At 55.2% G+C, this 18,417-nt stretch overlaps 1 protein-coding gene across 3 annotated transcripts; it reads right to left on the reverse strand.

Annotated features, from left to right (window-relative positions):
* Positions 1–6,613: 6,613 nt before the first annotated feature.
* Positions 6,614–18,019, reverse strand: SHKBP1 (SH3KBP1 binding protein 1). Of its 3 annotated transcripts, none has more exons than XM_059998890.1 (18): positions 17,907–18,019; positions 17,634–17,687; positions 17,469–17,514; positions 17,289–17,362; positions 16,929–16,987; positions 16,619–16,699; positions 15,489–15,650; positions 15,318–15,408; positions 15,037–15,227; positions 14,336–14,451; positions 13,426–13,513; positions 13,195–13,311; positions 10,523–10,693; positions 9,311–9,466; positions 8,794–8,890; positions 7,548–7,726; positions 7,145–7,256; positions 6,614–7,023 (listed from the first exon to the last, which is right to left on the reverse strand). In XM_059998890.1, the coding sequence occupies exons 1-18, from the start codon at positions 17,990–17,992 to the stop codon at positions 6,792–6,794; spliced, it is 2,112 nt and encodes a 703-aa protein (XP_059854873.1). In that variant the 5' UTR covers positions 17,993–18,019; the 3' UTR covers positions 6,614–6,791. The 3 variants fall into 3 exon arrangements, with proteins under 3 accessions (XP_059854873.1, XP_059854871.1, XP_059854874.1); XM_059998888.1 differs by having other exon boundaries at positions 7,145–7,259; XM_059998891.1 differs by lacking the exon at positions 17,289–17,362 and having other exon boundaries at positions 7,145–7,259; positions 17,907–17,990.
* Between the last annotated feature and the right edge of the window lie 398 nt (positions 18,020–18,417).

Here is an 18,417-nt window from a genome sequence, read left to right on the forward strand (position 1 = left end):
CTAGAGGGGGCTGCGTCCTGGGGAGGGGTGCTGAGCTACAATGGGGGGCGGCTAGGCGGCGGCTGGACCGTGGGAACCAGACGGCTTTATCTGGCCCGGAACCCCCCGCCCCCCGGCGGAGGAAGGGCGGATGTTCTTACCCCGGGACTGGCCGGCAGGGGCTCGCTGTGGGGGCCTCCTTCTCAGCAATGCCCGGGCCCCCGGCCCGCGGGGCCGCCGTCGCCTCAGCAGAGCTCGGGCTTCCTGCAGCCTGGGTGGGATGGGGCAGAGAAGGAGCTGTCACCGCGGTTTGGCTGACCCCCCCCCCTCCCCGCGACTGGAAGAGACCTCCCACACCAGGAGGTCTCCCAGTGGAGGCTCTGCGACCCTCCCCCCATCTCTTTATGGGGACCAGGCCTTGAGCGTTCGTTGGAGGCTTGGAAGAAACAAAGTCAGTGGGAGAAACAGAGATGAGGAAGGGAGAGAGAGAAGAGAGACACAGAGATAAAGAGACAGGTAACTATGGGAGAAAGAGACAGACGGAAATAACAAATAGAGAGAGAGGAACATGGAGACAGAGACAGAGAGACAGAAACTGAAAGACCCAGAGACAGCGATTGGCGAAAAAAGGAGAAACAGAAACAGAGACACAAGTTGATAGAAAGAGAGAGCAAGGGAGAGGAGACCCAGGGAGCAGAGAGAGAGATGTGCCAGAAATGGTGGCAGAGTTGGGAGTACCTAGAAGGGGCGGGTTGCACACTCACGTCAGTGGCTGCCAGTTAAGGGACACCTGTTTCTTCCTCACGCTGAGGCTGGGGCTTGACAGCTCTGGGGGCACTGGAGTCAGGCACCACTGAGGACCTGCACACTTTTTGGGCCGGCAGCTCTGGACCCTGCAGGAGGCTTCAGAGACAGCCAGGGACTAAGTGGAAAAGGAGGCACAACTGAGTTCCTCTTTCATCCAGCTCTGCAGCTGGGATGAGGGGTGAGGACCACCTGTCCCCTCCTACCTATACCTCGCCTACAAGAACCCACCTCTGAAGCAGCGGCTCCTCCTGGGCGATCGGCCTGGGCAGCAGCGACAAGCAGCAACACTATAGATAGAGGGATGGAAGTCACTCAGGCCCCTAGCACTGTAGAACTCCCCAAAGGAAGGCAATGAGGGATAGGGGAGGGAAAGCCAAGATGAGGTTTGAGGGCGCTCGAGATTGATGTGTGACCAATCTGAGGCACTGTGCTCGATGCCTCAGTTTCCCCATCTGTACAATAGGAGGCAAACTGGTTTAGGCTCTCCAGGGATAAAGGTCACAGCAACCTCACGTTTATTTTTCTTCTGAAGTGTTTGAGGTAAGGTATTATTGGAAAAGACATTTAAAAGTCTTTTAAAAATTATTTTAAAAAAAGAAGAAGACTTAAAGAGGATTTCTAAGCGCACTTCCAAGCCCGATCTGGGAATCTAGAACCCCGCCCTCCCCGCACTTCCCTGTCCTGGACTCAGCCGTCATCCCGCGATTGGCCGGCAGATGGCGCCACTCCACAGGCCTCAACGGCTGGGGAGGGAGGTCCTCCTTTGACTATGGGTCCAGCAGGGTGCAGAGGTGGAGGGGGATACAGGAGCCACAGCCCAGTACTGGGAATCCCGAGGCCTGAGTTCTAGCCCCTTCCTGCCCTTCCACGTTGTGTGTCCTGCAGCCAGAGTCTCCTGGTCTATGGGTCTCAGTTTCCCGCCTGACCAGGAGGAAGGAGTCGTTCTTGGAGGAATCTCCGCGCCGGGAGGGTCTCAGATTCTGGCTGGCGGAGCCCTCAGCTTGGGCGCAAGTGCGTCGCAACCAAGGGGCCCCCCAGACAAATCCATTATCCCCAGGCTAAGGGGGACGAGGGACGAGGCCGCGCGCGCCGGCCTGGAGAGAGGGGCAGCAGGGGGATGCTGCGAAGGGGACGTCGGGCGTATGGACTCTTTTTAGATGTGTGGGGCCCAGTAGAGGAGGAGGCCGCCCGGGTGGGAGCCTTCCGGACCCCCGATCCTGCAGTCATCCCTCCCGCCTTTTCTCCGGGTTAACCCCTTCCCAGCCCCGCCCCCGGCGCGGCTCGGGTTACTAAACGCATTCGCAGAGACGGAGGCGGGAGCTGAGCCCGGGGCCTTTGTAACGGAGCGCTGGGCCGCAGGGCGGGGGTGGGGGTGGGGGGGGTACTGGGCAGACTGTTTCCTTCGATCTCGTCACCCGTAGACAGGAAGAGTGGCTATAACCCCCTAAATCTATAGGAAATTCTGGATTTCTTGCCGCGAAATCACTGGTACCCCGTTCAAGCCTGGAATCCGCTAATTCTAGGAAACTAAAGCACCCCCCCAACCCTCATGAAATCTGAGGGCCCCCCATCTCCGCACAAATTTCCACAAGCCCCTCCACCATCAACCCAAAACTCCACGTCTTCCTCATTCATTAGGAAAAGGTCTCTTAATTAGTTCAGGCCTCCCCGCCCCCCAGAAAACCAGGACATGTCAACTCCCCCTTAAAGTGCCCTGATAACCTCCCATACTCTTCCTCCTTAAGCACCCAGTTAGTTTGGGGGACCCCATCCCAGCTCGGCCCCACCCATCTATCATCTTAGGAGAACTCAAAGCCCCATCCCCGTATAAACTGGGACCCTTCTCCAAATAAACTCTAGAATTCCCTGGAGCCATATCCGTCTCTACCACACGGGAGGGGAATCCCTCCCCTCAAAATCTCAGTACACTTCGGATTCCAACCTCTACAAAGTAGAGGGCCCTAATAAATTCAAGAGCTCTGGTTCTTCATCCTTATCACGAAGCAGTGGGTTCACATTCCCCTAAATCCGAAAGTCCTGGTCTTCCTAGACCTCCAGACTTATTGGGTAGAGGCGGCACAAGGACGAGGGGGCCGCAGCGGGGCTTACCCGGCCGGGCGGCCCGGGATTACCGCAACCTCGACGGCCTGGCTGGGGCTGGGGCCGGCGGCGTGGGCGGCGGAGGCAGCGGCTGCAAGGAGAGACAGCAGCAGCACCAGCAGGAGGGGGCGGCGGCCGCTGGGGCCAGGCAGCCGCATCGTGTCCGGCGTGGAGTCGCGCTCCAGGCGGCCAGTCTGTCCAGCGGGTCAGTCTTGGCGCGGCCCCGCCTCCCGCCCCCGCCCGAGGCCGACTCACTTTCTCCACAGTCCCAGTCTCAGGCTGCGAACTTCCCTCCAATCAGAGCCCGGTTCCGCCAGGGGGCGCTGCCCGCGCGACCAATCAGGAGGCGAGAGGGGAGGGGTTAAATAGACAGGTGCCTGGCATGGGGCTCGGGGATCAGGAATTTTCAGTGCTGTCGTGGGTACTGGCTCAGTGAACCCCGTTATAAAGGAGAGGCCTCAAGTGTGGAGTTGCTGGGACTCCTCCCAGTCGACGCGCAGGCGGTGGGCAGATTCCCCTAAACTAGATTCCCACCGGAAGACCTCATCCCTCGGTTCACAGTCCTGGGAGAAGTCCATCAGAATTTGCTCCTCGACTGGCGTAAATTCTGGAAGACCCCCCAGGTGCCTACTTCTCACGTGAGAGACTTGGGATTCTGGGGGCAGAACGCCAATCCTAATCCTGCACTGAGCTCCAGGTCCGGCCCCTCTGAGAATCTCAGGCCCACTCTAGACCTTCCCAAAGGATTTGCCCCTTCTCAAAGCCCTGTGTTTCAGGGGTTCCAGGCTCAACAAACAATAGCTTGTTCCTCAGAAGGCTGTAGCCTCTGCCCCTCAGAGGACCCAGGCTCCGCCCCTGACCCACAGACTCCACTCCCACAGGGCTCCCGGCTCTGCTCTCCTATTTGCACCCCTCTTCACCGCCACCCCTAGAGGGTACCACAGCCCCCTCCCTGCCTGAATATTTAAAGACTCCCAAGAGCACCCCTCCCACTCCCAGAATTGCAGACTTTCTCCTTAAAGAATTCCAGTCCCCTCTCCTTCTAGGGACCTCTACCATTAGGAGCCCCAAGCCACAAGTGGCCTTAGTCCCCACCCGCACCCGCTTTAGTGGGTTCTAGGCTCCAAGCCCTGCTCACAACCTTCCAACTCAGAGGGTCTCAAGCCCAGCCCCGCCCTTTCATTATAAATTCAAGGCCCCACCCTCTTTCCTCAGAATTACAAGCCCCGCCTCTCTGCTCCCAAAGGCATCAGAGCTTCACAGCCTGCCCCCTAGTTGACCCCTTCTCTTTCAGGTCACAACCCTTTCCCACAAGAATTGGGCCAAGGCCCCACACTTAGGATCCCAAACCCTACCCCTTTCACGTTTGTCCCCCCTCCAGGGACCCCGTCTCTCAAAGCAGTTTGATTCTGAAGGTTCCCAGTTCTGTAGCCTTAGCCCCGCCCCGAGTAGACCCCAGCCTCCGCCCACACAGGGTACTAGGCCTGACCATACCATACGGCTGACCCCAGACTAAGAACTGCAATCAATTCAGGTTCGAATTCATCCCCAACTCCTGCTCCTTCTTCCAAGGGATGTGCAAGGAGGATAGGGGACCCCCTTCACCCTCCCGCCTTACCTTGAGGCACACGGGCTGATTCACACAGCCACACTCACACCCGTTAACGTCACCTACAGCAATCCATGCCTACACCCAAAACTGACACCCAGAAGTCTGGGCCCACCCACCGTCCAGGGACTCACAGCCCCTTGGAGCAATAACGACGGCACTCAGGCCCCACTCAGGGGCATTTGTGAGTTGTCCCAGCTCAGTGATGGAGTGCCTGGCTCTGCCCACTGAATATGCCGTGTCCCTGTCTTCGTGTAGCTCCCGCGATCTCTGCTAACATGACCCTGCAGGACAGTGTGTCCCTGCCCCTGTTGCCCCCCTCCCCGTCTCCTACCCTGTAGCTGGAGCATTTGCTGGGGGCGCCGCCGAAATTTCTCCCTTCTGCTTGGGATCCAGGGCATCTTCAATGCTCGTTGCTAGGCAACAGCCTCTGGCTCACCACTGCAACTTCCGGGGATGGCGTTGGCTTCCCCTCCCCCCCAGAATTTGGAGTTCCCAGCTCCCAATCCCCCCCTACCAGTGCCACTATCTTCCAGGGTTGCTTCTATGTCTCTCCTGTATCTTGATCTGATCTCGACCCTTCAGAATCCCTCAGAGTTCTAGAGCCCTGGCCTTCCAGAAGCTTCCTCCATTGTATGTGCTCACACACGGGGTTTTATCCTGGTATTAAAAAAACAAACAAATCTTTTTAGTGTTCTTGATTTTCTAACATTCTCTTCCTCAGTTCTAGAATCACTAGCATCCCAGAAACACAAGTGTTCTGGATTCCCTGGCATGGAAAAAAAAAAACGATCTCAATAATCTAGCTCTGTGAGCATTACAAAATACCCCCATATTCTAGATCACAGACATTCCAGAACACTCATGTTTTAGAATCACTCACCTTTTAGGCCTCCCACTCATGTTCTAGATTCTCTGGCAATCCAGAACCCCTTGACATTATGGATTTCTTAGGATGCAAACAAATCCTCTAGTGATCTAGAAGGGAAGGGCTGGCTTTCCAGAATATGCCTGTGCTCTAGATTTCCTAGCAATCCAGATTCCTTTCTGTTTCCTATAATTATCAGCATTCCAGAATGCCTGGCTTGCAAAATATTCCTACTGGTGTAGATTCCTAGGCATTCTAGAAAGCTCCTCTGTTCTAGAATCATTGACTTTCCAGGTCCTTTTTCAGAAACTTCTACAGTCTGGATTCTTTGATATGCAGGGAGGAAGCCTAATACTGCTCATCCACTAGTACTCTAGAATATTCCTGTGTTCTACATTTCCTAACATTCTAGACCCCACTCCCCCATGTTATAGAACTTCTGGCATTCCAGAAACTCTGGAATTCCAGGATTAGCATGTTCTAAAATCCCTTGTTCTTAGTTGGTCCGCTTTCTCTTCTATTATTGACCCTAGGAAAAGATGCAGAAAACTTCCCTGAGGAGTTGACATAGGTAGGTATTAACTGGGGAAAAGCCTCAAGGATGTCAGGCTGGGGTGAGCTGATCCTGTGCTACATACCCTCCCTGGTGTGGGCAAGAGAGGGGTGAAAGACTGGGCAGCCAGGGATATGGGCAAAGTGTTTGCAGTGGTGAGGTTTGGGGTACAAATGTCACCTAGCCGACATCTGTGTTTCTGCCAACCTGTACCTATTCATCCCTGTTTGTGGTAACAGTACCCTGAATCACCTTTCAGGAACTCTTCCTCCACTCTGTCAACACGGGGCTGACCTCACTGCCTGGCTCGTGAGGGCACGTGATTAGTTCAGGAATGGCCATCTGATTCAGTTTAAGTCAATGAGAATCAGTCCTGTGATTTTGCTGCTGCTAGAGAGAAAAATGTTGCTAAGGAGCTACCTGGAGTTATCCTGGCACAGAGGGGGGAAAACCTGACTGAGAATGACCCCAGAGGAGAGCAAAGCCAAAAGATGGAAAGATATTCTGGATGAGTGTTTGAGCCCTGGATCCAGCCATGCCTGAAGCCAGAGTGTAAACCAATTCCCCTTCTTTACTTAAACCAGGAGAGACAGATGTTCCCGAATCTACAGCCAGGGACCTGGTTGGGCGCCACGGCTCTCTTACCCTTTCCCTAGGGGTGCCCAAACCCTCTCAGAACGTGACCAAGGTGCTGGCAGTGAGAACTTTATTAGGGAAGGGTGACTTTGGCTCCAGAAAAGGGAGATGATGGGGGCCTAGTAACACTAACCACTCCAAGGAGGCCCTGGCCCTGAACCCAGGACTGTGACAGGAAGCGGGGCAGGCACCTGAGTCCCCCAGGGCCTGGGTATCTCAAGGCACCATGGCAGCCATGTTCAGAAGGAAGTTTCAGTGAGCTTCATCTTGGGGGGTGCAAGGGGGGCCCCGAGACCCGCGGAGGGCCGGGGGGCCGGTGTCGGTGGCCGCCGGGGCTCCGGCCCGCTCCGCACCAGTTCCTGGCAGCGTTCCACGAAGCTGCCTCCCCAGCGGCGCCGGGCCTCAGCCTGTGGGGGGCTCGGGCTCCCACGGCGGCTGGACAGGGAGGCGCTGCTGAAGGCTGAGTGGAGACTGAGGGGGTGATGAGGGTCAGTGCAGGTCATCAGGGTGGAGCTGGGTCCCCCCTGCCCCCAGGCCACCGTGTTCTGCCCTCCGCCTCATTGCTCAGAAGGGGAAGTGGAGTCATGCCTACCTGGTGAGAGAGGTCCGGGGCGAGGGGCTGGGGGGAGCACCCCTGAAGGAAGCCAGCGGTGCTAGTTCACACTGCTCCAGCTGTTCCAGCAGCTCTTCCTCTGTCAGGCCCCCTGCTGGGGGCGGCAAGGAAGCAGGGTCAGGGGCAAGACAAGGGCACAGGCCAAGAGACAAAGGTCATGTGCAAGGACTGAGGTCGGGATAGGAGGAAAGATGCAGAGGTCGATGGACAGGGGTCAGAAGCTAAGAAAGAGAGGTTAAAAAGCAAGGGCGAGGAGGGGTTGGGGGCCAGGGAAAGGGGCCAGAGGGCAAGGGCTTGGGGAGGGAGCTCATGGCGAAGGAGGTTGTGGAGAGGGTGCAGGGTGAGTCTGTGGGGCTTGGGACGGGACTGGAGCGGGGCGTACCAGGCGCCTGGCCGAGGCCGACCATGGCGGTGGTCAGGTCCCACATGGCCAAGCTGCCGTTGGCCTGGCCAGTGAGCAGGTAGCGCCGGGGCCGGGAGCCCAGCCTCCGGGAGCCCTCACACTCGAGCACTGTGAAGGCGGTGGTGGGCGAGCCGTCCACGGAGCGCACGGAGCACACCCTGAGAGGGGAGGGGCAGGGGTCACCTTGGCCACACCAGGGCCTGGCCTGGTCCCTCTTCTCATCTTTATACCCCTCCCAGGCCTCAGTCCCCACCGCCCTTGTGGTTTCAGTTCCTGCTTCTCGGATGAGCACCCAACCCTCTCCATCCCTCCCAAATCTACTGTCTTGGGTTCCAGCCCTGTGGGGACCAGGAGCCTCCTGGATGTCCCCAGCCCCACACACTCACCCTGGGGCTCAAATGGGATTCTTCCCCACACATGTTGCCCTCCCTGTTCCTGTCTCAGGGAGGGCCCAAGACTCATCCTGGGTGCCTCCCTCACTTCCCAGCATTCCCCATGGCCGGCCCCCTCCTCCCCTCCCCATCTGGCCCTGATCAAGCCCTGCCCTCTCCGGCCAGGCATCTGTCCCAGCCTGCTCTCCAACCTCCAGTCCATCCCCCTCAGAGCGGCCATGGCTCCCCAGGACACTCAGGACAGTCTCAGCTCTTCCGTACGATTGGCAAGGCTGCGCCCCTCTGCAGCCCCATTTCTCACCTCTTGGTGCTCCAGCCCCCAGAGACCATGCATGTCCCTGGTTATCCTCTCTGGCCGTTCCAGCCTTTGCACATGCTGCCCCTTCAGCCAGGCACAGACTTTCCCCTCCCTCCTTTCTTCTGCTCATTCCTATTTATCCTCAAGGTCTCTGCTCAGAGACTCCCCTCCAACAGGCCCCCTTCCCAGGCTGGAGCAAGCACCGCCTCTGGGCTCCCACAGCTTCCCGTCCCTCCCCCATCCTGGCCCTCACCCCCCAGCCTGTGCACACACCCCCAGCCCCCAGCCCGGCCCTGACTACACTGGGCGATCTCTGCTTGCGGTCCAGCAGGGGCACCTGGGATTGTTCCAGCTTCACTCCCATCCACACATGTCACACCTTTGATACCCCAAACTCCAAATCTAGGACCAGGCTTGTGCTCCTTCCCAGCCTCTGCTCCTGCGGTGTCCCTTGGCTGGGATGCCCTTCTGACCTCCCTGGCATCTTGCCTTCTCCTCTGACCGCCCCCCCTCCGTCTGACGGGATGGTCCTCACCGCTGACCAGTGGAGGAAAGACGCACGAAGAGCTGGCTGGCATTCGGTACCACCTTCTGAATGAACACTTGCTGGTCGTCCCGCTCGCCGTAGGGGCCTGGGCCAGGGAGAGGGGGGCAGTCAGGGCCAGCTGGGGTCCCTGTGACCTCCAGATCCCAAGACTCTGCCTCCTTCCCCACTGCTGAACCTCCCCCCCAGGACCAGGTCCCCATCCCCAGGTGGCTAAGGTTGGGCGAGGTCAGACAGGGTTGGGTGTCAGCAACAGTCAGTGCAGTTCAGGCACATCAGGGGCAGGGGGCGGATCCTGGGTCAGCAGGAATCAATGGGGGTAACAGAATTCAACTGGGATAGCTGGGAGTAAGTGGCGGTCAATAGGGGTCAGGTGGTGATGGGTGGAGGTCAACCCCAGTAGCTGGGTGGGTCAAGAGAGGTCTACAGGGGTCAGGAAAGGGATCAGTGGAGGCCAATGGAGGTCAGGCAAGGTCCGTGCGGTGGGGGACCCGGGGCCAGGAGGCACCAATGTCATTGCCAGCACTGCAGCCGCCATGCCCGTCGGCCGATTCCAGCGCCAGGATCTTGAATGAAGCGAGCGGGGTGGAGCCAGGCTGGGTGGAAATCATGCCACGGAAGCGAGTCACAGACCACGTCCGCACGTGGTTGTTGTCGGCACAGACTGAGGAGCCAGGGGGCAGCAGCAGGTCAGGCCCGGCCGTGGCATCACCACTGCCCGACCTTCCTGAGCCCCGGGATGACCTCCTTTCAAAGGTGTCAGGATTCAGGCCCCTCTGAATGCTTCCCTTTCAGAGAATTCTCTCTTCCCCAGAACTCCAAAGAGTTAACAATCCCGGTGGCTCTGCCTCCAAATCATTCCAGGGCCTGATCTCACTTTTCCCTGTCCACTGCTCCCACCTCACCCCTGCCCTGGTCCTGTCCATCTCATCTCCTGCCTGGACCACTGCAGCAGCCTCCTCCTTGGCCTTCCTGCTCCCATCCTGTCCCCACATGCAGTCAGAGGGACCCTGTGAACACCTGTGTCAGGTCACAGCCCTCCTCTGCTGTGAGACCTCCCGCGGCGCCATCTCATTCAGGGTTAAGGACAAAGTCTTCTCCATGGGTTACAAGGTCCCACTGACTTACCCCATCACCCTCCACCCTCTTCCTCACCCACTCCACTCTGGGCCCAGTGGGCCCCTGCTCTTCCTTAGACACACCAAACATCCTCCCACCTCAGAGCCTTTGCAATGCCTGTTCCCTCTGCCTGGAATGCTTGTCCCCACTGACCTGCACTGTTCATTTCTGTTCAGAGCGCCTTCCTCAGGAAGAACTTCCCAAACCATGCACTCTCCAGTGATCCTGGCACTCTCTTGGCCTCTCACATAGCTTTGTTTTTATTCATGGCCCCCATCCCCATTGCCAGATAGTGATTTATATTTTTATTGATTTATTGTCTGCTGCCCCCGCTAAAGCGTCAGCTCCACGAGGGTAGGGACTTGGCCTGTCTTATCACTGTTTCCCCCGTGCCTGGCAATTGCTAAATTGATTAATTTTCCCCTCTCCCTGGCAAATCCACTCTCCCCCAGACTGGTCCCCTTCACGGAATTCTCCAGAGGCCACTCCCCACACACTGTCTCTCCCCAGTATAAACCCTCATCCACCTGGCTTCGTGCTCACAGCTAAGCCATCCCTCCTGCAGGGAGATGGGCTTGTGGGGCAGCCGGCCAAGGCTCACCTGAGATGAGGTGCTTCTCTGACAGCATGATCTTGGTGACGGGGCTGCGGTGCACGGTGAAGGTCTGAAAGAGCTGAGGCCCCGAGCCCACGGTCTCGGGATGCTGCACGATGACACGCACACCCCCTGAGCTCGTGCCGTAGGCGATCTCAATCCAGTTCCCACTGTCACCTGGGGAGGGGCCGAGGAGGAAGAGAGGGACAGGGTCACAGAGAGACAGAAACCAAGGCAGAGAGAAGAGGCAACAGACAAAGAACAGATGCAGAGTCAGAAAGTAAAGGGAGAGGGAGAGATGGAGAGAACAAGGTGGCGAGACGTGGGAAACGGAGGAATGGGAGACAGAGGGACGGGGCAGAGAAACCAGAGACAGAAATTAAGACAGAGAGGGAGACAGATTGACATATGTACACTAATATGTGTAAAATAGATAACTAATAAGAACGTGCTATATAAAAAATAAATTAAAATTTTAAAAAAGACAGAGAGAGGGCTTCCCTGGTGGCGCAGTGGTTGAGAGTCCGCCTGCCAATGCAGGGGACACGGGTTCGTGCCCTGGTCCGGGAAGATCCCACATGCTGAGGAGCAGCTGGGCCCATGAGCCATGGCTGTTGAGCCTGTGCTCGCAACGGGAGAGGCCACAACAGTGAGAGGCCTGTGTACCGCAAAAAAAAAAAAAAAAAAAAAAAAAAAAAGAAGACAGAGAGAGACAAAGCTGAGAAGGGGGGGAAGAAAGATAGAAAAATAGAGAAACAGGGAACCAAGAAACAAATCACAGGGAGGGATACAGAGACAGAGACTGACAGAGAGAGAGATGGAATTCGAGAGAAAGACAGAGAAACATAGAAAGGGACATATAAACAAACAGGCCCGGGTTCAGTCTCTTCAGGGAACTAAGATCCTGCAAGCCACATGGTGGGGTGGGGTCAAGCAAACAAACAAAACCAGACAGACAGCAAGGCAAGAAAATGAAACTCGACACAGCGTGCCTGAGGAACTCCCCAACCTTGCCAAATTTCCACAGGGGAAAGGTATGTTGTAACGTCACAAACTTAATGGACCATCTTAGGGAATGTGGGTAAAATGTGGTTTTAATATTTTATGCAGGAGTTAGAAGCAGTGGATTCAGGTTATGAATAGCAACATGGATGGATGTTTAACCTAGGGCAGGATGCACAAAAGTAAGATATATAAACTGAGTTATATACCCCATACCATTTATGCAAATTCAAAAACATGCCCATAATATCCATTTTGTAAGGACACAAACAAATGAAAATATAAATGCTAAACGTGACAGAACAGTGGCACGTGGTGAGGAGGGGGATGGGGAGGAAAGGAGTAAATCAATGACATAAGAAAGGGGCCTTAGGAATCCCCTGGCAGTCCAGTGGTTGGGGCTCCGCGCTCTCACGGCCAAGGGCCTGGGCTCAATCCCTGGTCAGGGAACTAAGATCCCACAAGCCACACAGTGTGGCCAAATAAATAAATAAATACAGTTTAAAAAAAGAAAGGGGCCTTATGTGATGACATGCTGTGAAGTTAAGTTTATTATTAGTTTACGCCTGCTAGAAAAAAATGCACTGTGACCCCTACCTCACGCCATACCTAAAAGTTAATTTGAAATGGAACAGAAACCTACGTGTAAAAGCTAAAACTGCAAAGCTTCTAGAAGAAAACATAGGGAAAAATCTTCACAACCTGGGGGTAGGGTAAGAGATCTTAAGCTCCAAAAAAGCACTAACCATTAAAAGAAATTAATCGTTAACCAAAGTGAAAAAAGTCAGACACAAAAAGCCACACACTGCATGATTCCATTTACATTAAATGTCTAGAACAGGCAAATCCAGAGAGACAGAAAGTGGATCAGAGGTGTCCAGGCGCTGCCAGGAGGGAGGACTGGGGTGTGACTGCTAACGAGCGTGGGTTGTTTTGGGGGCTGATAAAAACGTTCTGGAATTAGACAGTGGTGATGGTGGTACCACTTTGTGAATCTACTAAAATTACTCAGTTGTGAATTTTCTGGTATGGGAATTATATCTCAGAAAAAACAAACAAAAAAACTATTTCTCTGCATTTACCATCAAGAAAACAAAACACAAAGACTGTCTCAAGGGAGAGAACTCAGCTTCATCCACTGTAACACATGCATCCTCTTTTTGGTTGACTGTTTATGTTTTTTTGATTTTGTTTGTTTTGGGTTTTTGTTTGTTGTTGTTGTTGTTGCTGTTCTGGTGTGTGTGTGTGTGCGTTTGGCCACGCTACACAGCTTATGGGATTTTAGTTTCCGACTAGGAATCGAACCTGGGCCCTTGGTAGTGAGAACCTGGAGTCCTAACCACTGGGCCGCCTGGGAATTCCCAAGACATGCATCCTCTTTGTTTCAGGAGCGTGCAAGCAGCACGCCCTAATCACAGATATGGGAAAGAAACACCAAGATCAACAACTAGAGGTCAATTTTGCCCCTGGTGAAGAGGCCCGCCATGGCGGAGCGCCTAGAACAGTGCCTATATGTAAGTGGTGCTCAGTAACTGTTGAATGACTGTATGAGTTGAATCTGTCTGCTTCTCCATAAATCTCACTGGGTCATGCTACACAAGTGATGGGGAGACAGCTCCGGGCTGCGGCCGGGGCTGGCTGCTGACGGCAGGGCAGGGAGCTGAGCTATAGCTTACTGGTCTTTGGAGTGAGGTAGACACTCAGGGCTGTGACTCCATCCTCCGCCGGGTCCCGGTAGAGCTCGCTGACAAGGAGGTCATTGTCCTTCATGCGCAGGGGGAATTTCTGCACATCTGGGGTGAACAGGGAGGATAGAGTGGGTTTGTTCAAGGTACCCCAGCCTTTCCCCTCCTCTCCCACCTCTCAGGGGAGGTTCTCAGGCAGCTGGGGTGCCAGCTGCTGCTCACCCACGTAGTAGATGGAGCCGTTGTTGCAGCCCAGGAGGAGGAAGGAGCCTGCAGCATCGTAACTGGTGATGGGCTGCACCTCCTGGACCTGGGGGCGGGGCGGGGTGGGCTGTGGCCATGGTGCCGTCCCTTCCTGCCTTTGCCTCTGCAGTACCCCCCCCCCCCCGCATGCCCATGCCTCCCTGCTCCAGCACCCTCCCTCCAGTTTCTAGGCCCACTCCTCCCCAGCCTTGCCTGCTCCAGGCCTGCATCATCGGCGTCTGTCTCTGAATGGCTCTTGGTTGGCGCTGCTGTCTCGTGGCCTCTCCTTGACTCTGTATTTCTGACATTTCTTTATTCATCTCCCTCTTTCTCTCTGTGTCCCTTCATCTACTACAGTCATTTAGTCCTGGTTTCTCTCCATCCACCCTCTTTCTGTCTCTCTGGCACCTCTGACCTCCTGTTTCTATTTGTCTGTTTCTCTCGATCTCTGTTTCTTTCTCTGTCCTTTCTCTGTTTGTCTGTCTCTCTCAGCCGAACGCTCACACTTTAGAAAACAACGCTGTGGGTGTATTTTCTGTTTTATATGTTGGACAGAGCTTGGGGCGAGTGCAGAGAGAATGACGGACGTTTGCACGTCTGTCTCTGGGTTTCCGCCTCCTCTACCATCTCCCCTCACCCGGTCTCCCACCCAGTGTCTGGAGAACCCTCTCTTCCTTTCCAAACCCACCATCCTTCACGTCAGCCACGAAGGCCTCCTGGATCCTCCTTTGGCCTTTATCATACCCCATCCTACCCCACCACTGGATCTGGCCCACTGCTGGGTCCCCTGGTTCTCTCCAGGTCGGGTGGGGCAGAAAGGAACCCCTCCCTGGGTCTGACTGGTCTGGGCACCCGAGAAAGAGGCAGCCAGGCTGGCCAGTGCCCTGACCTGCCAGTGCTTGGTGACGGCATTCCACACCCCGATGCGCCCTGTGTGGCTTGTGGCGATGAGCTGGTTCCCGACGAAGAATAAGGCCTCCACAGGCACGCCCAGATGGAAGACTCCTGCACAGGGTGAGGAAGGCTGAGTCAGGACCCCCTTTCACGGGGGAGAAGAGGGGTGGCAGGAAGAACTCCAAGGGCCAGAGGATTCAACTTGGTCAGAGAATCTTTACAGGCTAGAGGATTCCAGCAGGAATTACAGAGGATTACAACGGGCCAGATTCCTGCTGCGGCGTGGGACTCTAACAGGGTGTGGAATTCTAACACAGCTAAGATTTTCAACAAAGGCAAAAAACTCTATGGGCGGCAGAGGATTCTCACGAGGATTAAGATTTGTTAGCGAACTAGTCTAAGGAGTCAGATTTCTAACGGGAACAGATTCTAACAGGTCTGGGATTGCACTGGCATGGAGAATTCTACCCAAGCAAAGAGATCTAACAGGGCAGTGAATTCTGATGGAGGAGAGAATTGTATGTGGGTGGATTTTTCTACCAGACCAACGAATGCTAACAGGATACGGAATTCTAAAGGGCTGGAGCAGCCTAATAACGCAAAGAGAATTGTGGCCCGTGGGCTGTTTTAACAGGCCACAAGTTGGAGTAGAATTCTAAAGGGCAAAAGGGTTCTGGAAAAAGCCTGGTGCCATACCTATCTCAGAGCCGCCGCCTTCTGCCTGCAGAGCCCACAGCAGAATCTCGCTGCCCGTGGCTGCTGCCACCATCTTGTCATGCTCACCCAGGGCCCCACTGAGCACCCGGGCTGTGAGTGCCAGTCGCTCTATGGGCCAGTCCAGGCGGGGACTGGAAAACACCAGCTGCCAGCCAGAGGCTTCCTTCAGCCTGGAAGATTGAGGGACGTCGTGAACCCTCACCCTGAGCCCTCCCCATCAACAGGGCTTAAGGTGTCCTCCCACCACCCTCCCTGAGCACCTATAGCAGACAAGAAACTGGGTATAGGCCACGGCGATCCAGTTGTGGTGTCCACACACCAGGCGCACCATTCCCGGCTCCTCTGGTAGCCCTTGTGGGGAAAGGCAGGGATCAGGGCAGGGTCACAGGGGCCCACTGGCTGCCCCAGTCTCCCAAGAGACAGAAATGTACCTGATGGGGAGGGAGGGGCTTTCTCATCTAGCATTCGGCCCAGCAGCCCTGCATTGCCCAGGTTGGGGGGCATCGTGTTGCTCCGTCGAACAGGGGCTGGGCGTCCCCCTCCTTGCTGGGGCCCCACCAGGCTATGCCTGTTCCGCCGCTTCACCGGGAACACTGTGGCAGGGAGAAGGGGCAGAGTGACAATCATTGTAATAATTGTAATAATTGTCACATAGCAAGCACTTAAAGTGTGCCAGATGCTGATTTTGCCACGTGGGTAGCATCGTCTCCTAGAGAAAAGGTTTTCGGTGGTGCAGGGACATGGCGTTAAATGAGACTGAATCACACAGCGAGCTGCTCCCTTTTCAGTTCCTTTGAGCCCATCACAAAGAAAGAATCAGTTTGGGGCTGCCACGATATTAATACCTCTTCAATATTTGGCAATCTTTCCTTTTAAGAAATGGAAGCCTGTCTCATTGGCAGACAACAGCATCTACCCAGAGTTTAATTACACTGTTATGTTTGGGGTTTATTTCACGTCTACTTATTTATGGCATGAAGGTAGTGACAAAAAGCTTCTGTTTAAAACAATTAAAAAAAAAACAGGGTCAAACTAAGTTAAGAGAACAATACGTCTTCATATTTGACAAACTTCATGAAGGCAGTAGATCTTGACTGAGGTTAGGGAAATAAAGCCATAAACTGAATTTCCCCACTCTGTTCCTTCTACCTATCAGCAAAACCTAGTAGATTACAGTTCCCAATAACCACGGGTGCATATTTTCCATGGCCAGTGGGCTGGCTGCTCCATGGAGATTATAGTCAATAACTCTCCTTCTATATTTCTCCCCTCCATGCAAGGGACACCAGTTCTCCCTAAGCCTTCCTACAAGGAAATCAAACCTGGACTACAACTCCCATTGGGCTCTAGGGTAAGCTTCTGAGCCTCAGGGGGACTAGCTTGGCCCATTGCCTCATTGGAAATGCTGTTTCTTACTTCCTTTCCAAGCATCAGTCCAAGCATTTGATATAGAACTACAAATCCCATAGTGTCTCAGGGCCCACAGCTCAGTCACCCAAGAGCTGCAGCCTTATGGGAAATGTAGTCTTTAGCCCCCCCTCCATTCCTTAGTAGTTCCCACCTGGTGGAGGCAGGTAACCATTGAAGAGGACGTTTCCGCAAGAAGATCGATCCAACTCTTCCCGAAGCTGCAGACGACGAACTAAGACGGAAGGACTCAAAGGCTGGGACTTGGAGAACACTGAGGCAGATTCCTTTCCCCCTCCCCCATCTCTTTCTCCACAGAATATCACCACCCTCCTGAGACCCAGGACCAAACCCAGGGCTCTCAGCTCTAACCCAACCTTCTTTCAGGAGAGAGGCGAAAGGGGGAGCATCACTAGTGAGCTGGTTTTCTATGGGATGAGGATGCTAAAGGGGGCCCCACTTACCCAGAGGAGTGAGTCCATAGAACTGGGCTTCGTGGAGGAGGCTGGAACCGTGGATACCCCTGGGTAGTAGAATTGACTAGGGGTCAGGGTCTGGGGAGTGGGAGTGGACAGAGAATGCTGAGGACGAAGTTTTCAAAACTGCACAGAGAATCTCAAGAGGTAGAAAATTTTGATTGGATCAAGATTCTAAGGTGAAAATGTGTGTGTATGTGTGTGTCTGTGTTTTGTGGGGGAGAATTCTAAGGACGCATAATTTAAATATGATCAAGGAGCTTAAGTGAACATTCTGAGGGGAAGAAGAGACTTCCGGGGGGGGGCGGTGAAGACGGTGGGGGACTCCCCTTTATCTTCCATGCCAACCTGGGGTCCAACTCTTTGGTGCGCAGGAAGTTGAGGATAGGGGCGAAGACGGTGGGGTCCCTGTCGATGAAGATCTGCGGGGAAGGGAGGCAGAGGATAGATAGGGCAAAGAGCCGGGCTGAGTGCGGATCCTGTCCCTCCTCCTACCGGCCGCCCCATATCAGCTCTTGCTCTACTCACGGCTCCGGTCTCATCTTTCAGTGTTGAGATGCGTCCGCTCAGAAGACTGCAGGGAGGGGACGCAGAGCAGGTGTCACGGGCCGGGGTGTGTGTGTGAGGGGGAGATTAGGTCTCCCCATACCCTCTCCTTCCGCCCCCCCACCCCAAACTCGCTCTCCCAATCACCTGGAGAAGAAGGAGTCTGGGATCCAGGTGAGAGTCTGGCGAGAGGTACTGAATCTGTGCGGGGACCGTGAGCGGACGCGAGATGATGAGGAATGGGGCCCCCAGTCTCAACCCGGTGAGTTCCCTTCCTTCCCCCAGCACCCATCCAGGCTCCCCACCTCCAGCAGGGGGCGGAGCAATCCCTGATGGACAGGAATTCCCCCGGTAGAGGCGGGTACTCCCACCCCGTTCCCCGTTCCTGAGAGTAGCGCCTCAGGAAACTCCTACACTCACCTTTTGCCTCCCACGTTCAGATGAATCACCTCCCCGGGAGGTCCCCGACCTGGGACCCCGTCTGCTGCAGGGGCCGCGGCTGCCATGGCCCCCGGGTTAGCCGGCCGGCCTGCACCCGCTTCCGGGTGTGGATCCCGCCCCGCCCCCACCGGGTGCTCATTGGGCAGGAGACTCCCGGAGCCACCGGCGATTGGGTAAAGCGCTCACCCGTCGCAGTTAATTTCTCCGCCTCCTTAAAGGGTCCCGCCTTTCCTGTCCTGGACGGGACGGACCGAACGGCTCCTTTGGGGAAGTTTAGTTACCACGGATAGCAAAACGTTCCTCCATCCCTCTGGGGTTCCCGATTTAGGAATGGCATCTAGGTGATTCGTCGGGGACACGTGTTTAGACCTCGAAATTAGTCCACACCAAGAGGGACATCTAAATGTTCTCCGCAAAACAGTTTCTTCCCCTCGCCCCACCCAGTCCTCCTGGGCGCAGCCCATGAAACGCGAAAAAACCAGCACAGACC

This window comes from Delphinus delphis, chromosome 20, assembly GCF_949987515.2.
Source record: "Delphinus delphis chromosome 20, mDelDel1.2, whole genome shotgun sequence".
Taxonomy (NCBI): Eukaryota; Metazoa; Chordata; class Mammalia; order Artiodactyla; family Delphinidae; genus Delphinus; species Delphinus delphis.

What these genes read in the sequence shown, in the direction of transcription:
- SHKBP1 (XM_059998888.1), bottom strand. Translation starts at nt 17,992, where the DNA reads ATGGCAGCCGCGGCCCCTGCAGCAGACGGGGTCCCAGGTCGGGGACCT. An exon ending in TGGTTACCTGCCTCCACCAG is followed by an intron (nt 15,651 to 16,618) that starts GTGGGAACTACT and finishes TCCCTGCCACAG; the next exon opens with TGTTCCCGGTGAAGCGGCGG. An exon ending in AGGCGGCGGCTCTGAGATAG is followed by an intron (nt 14,452 to 15,036) that starts GTATGGCACCAG and finishes CACCCTGTGCAG; the next exon opens with GAGTCTTCCATCTGGGCGTG.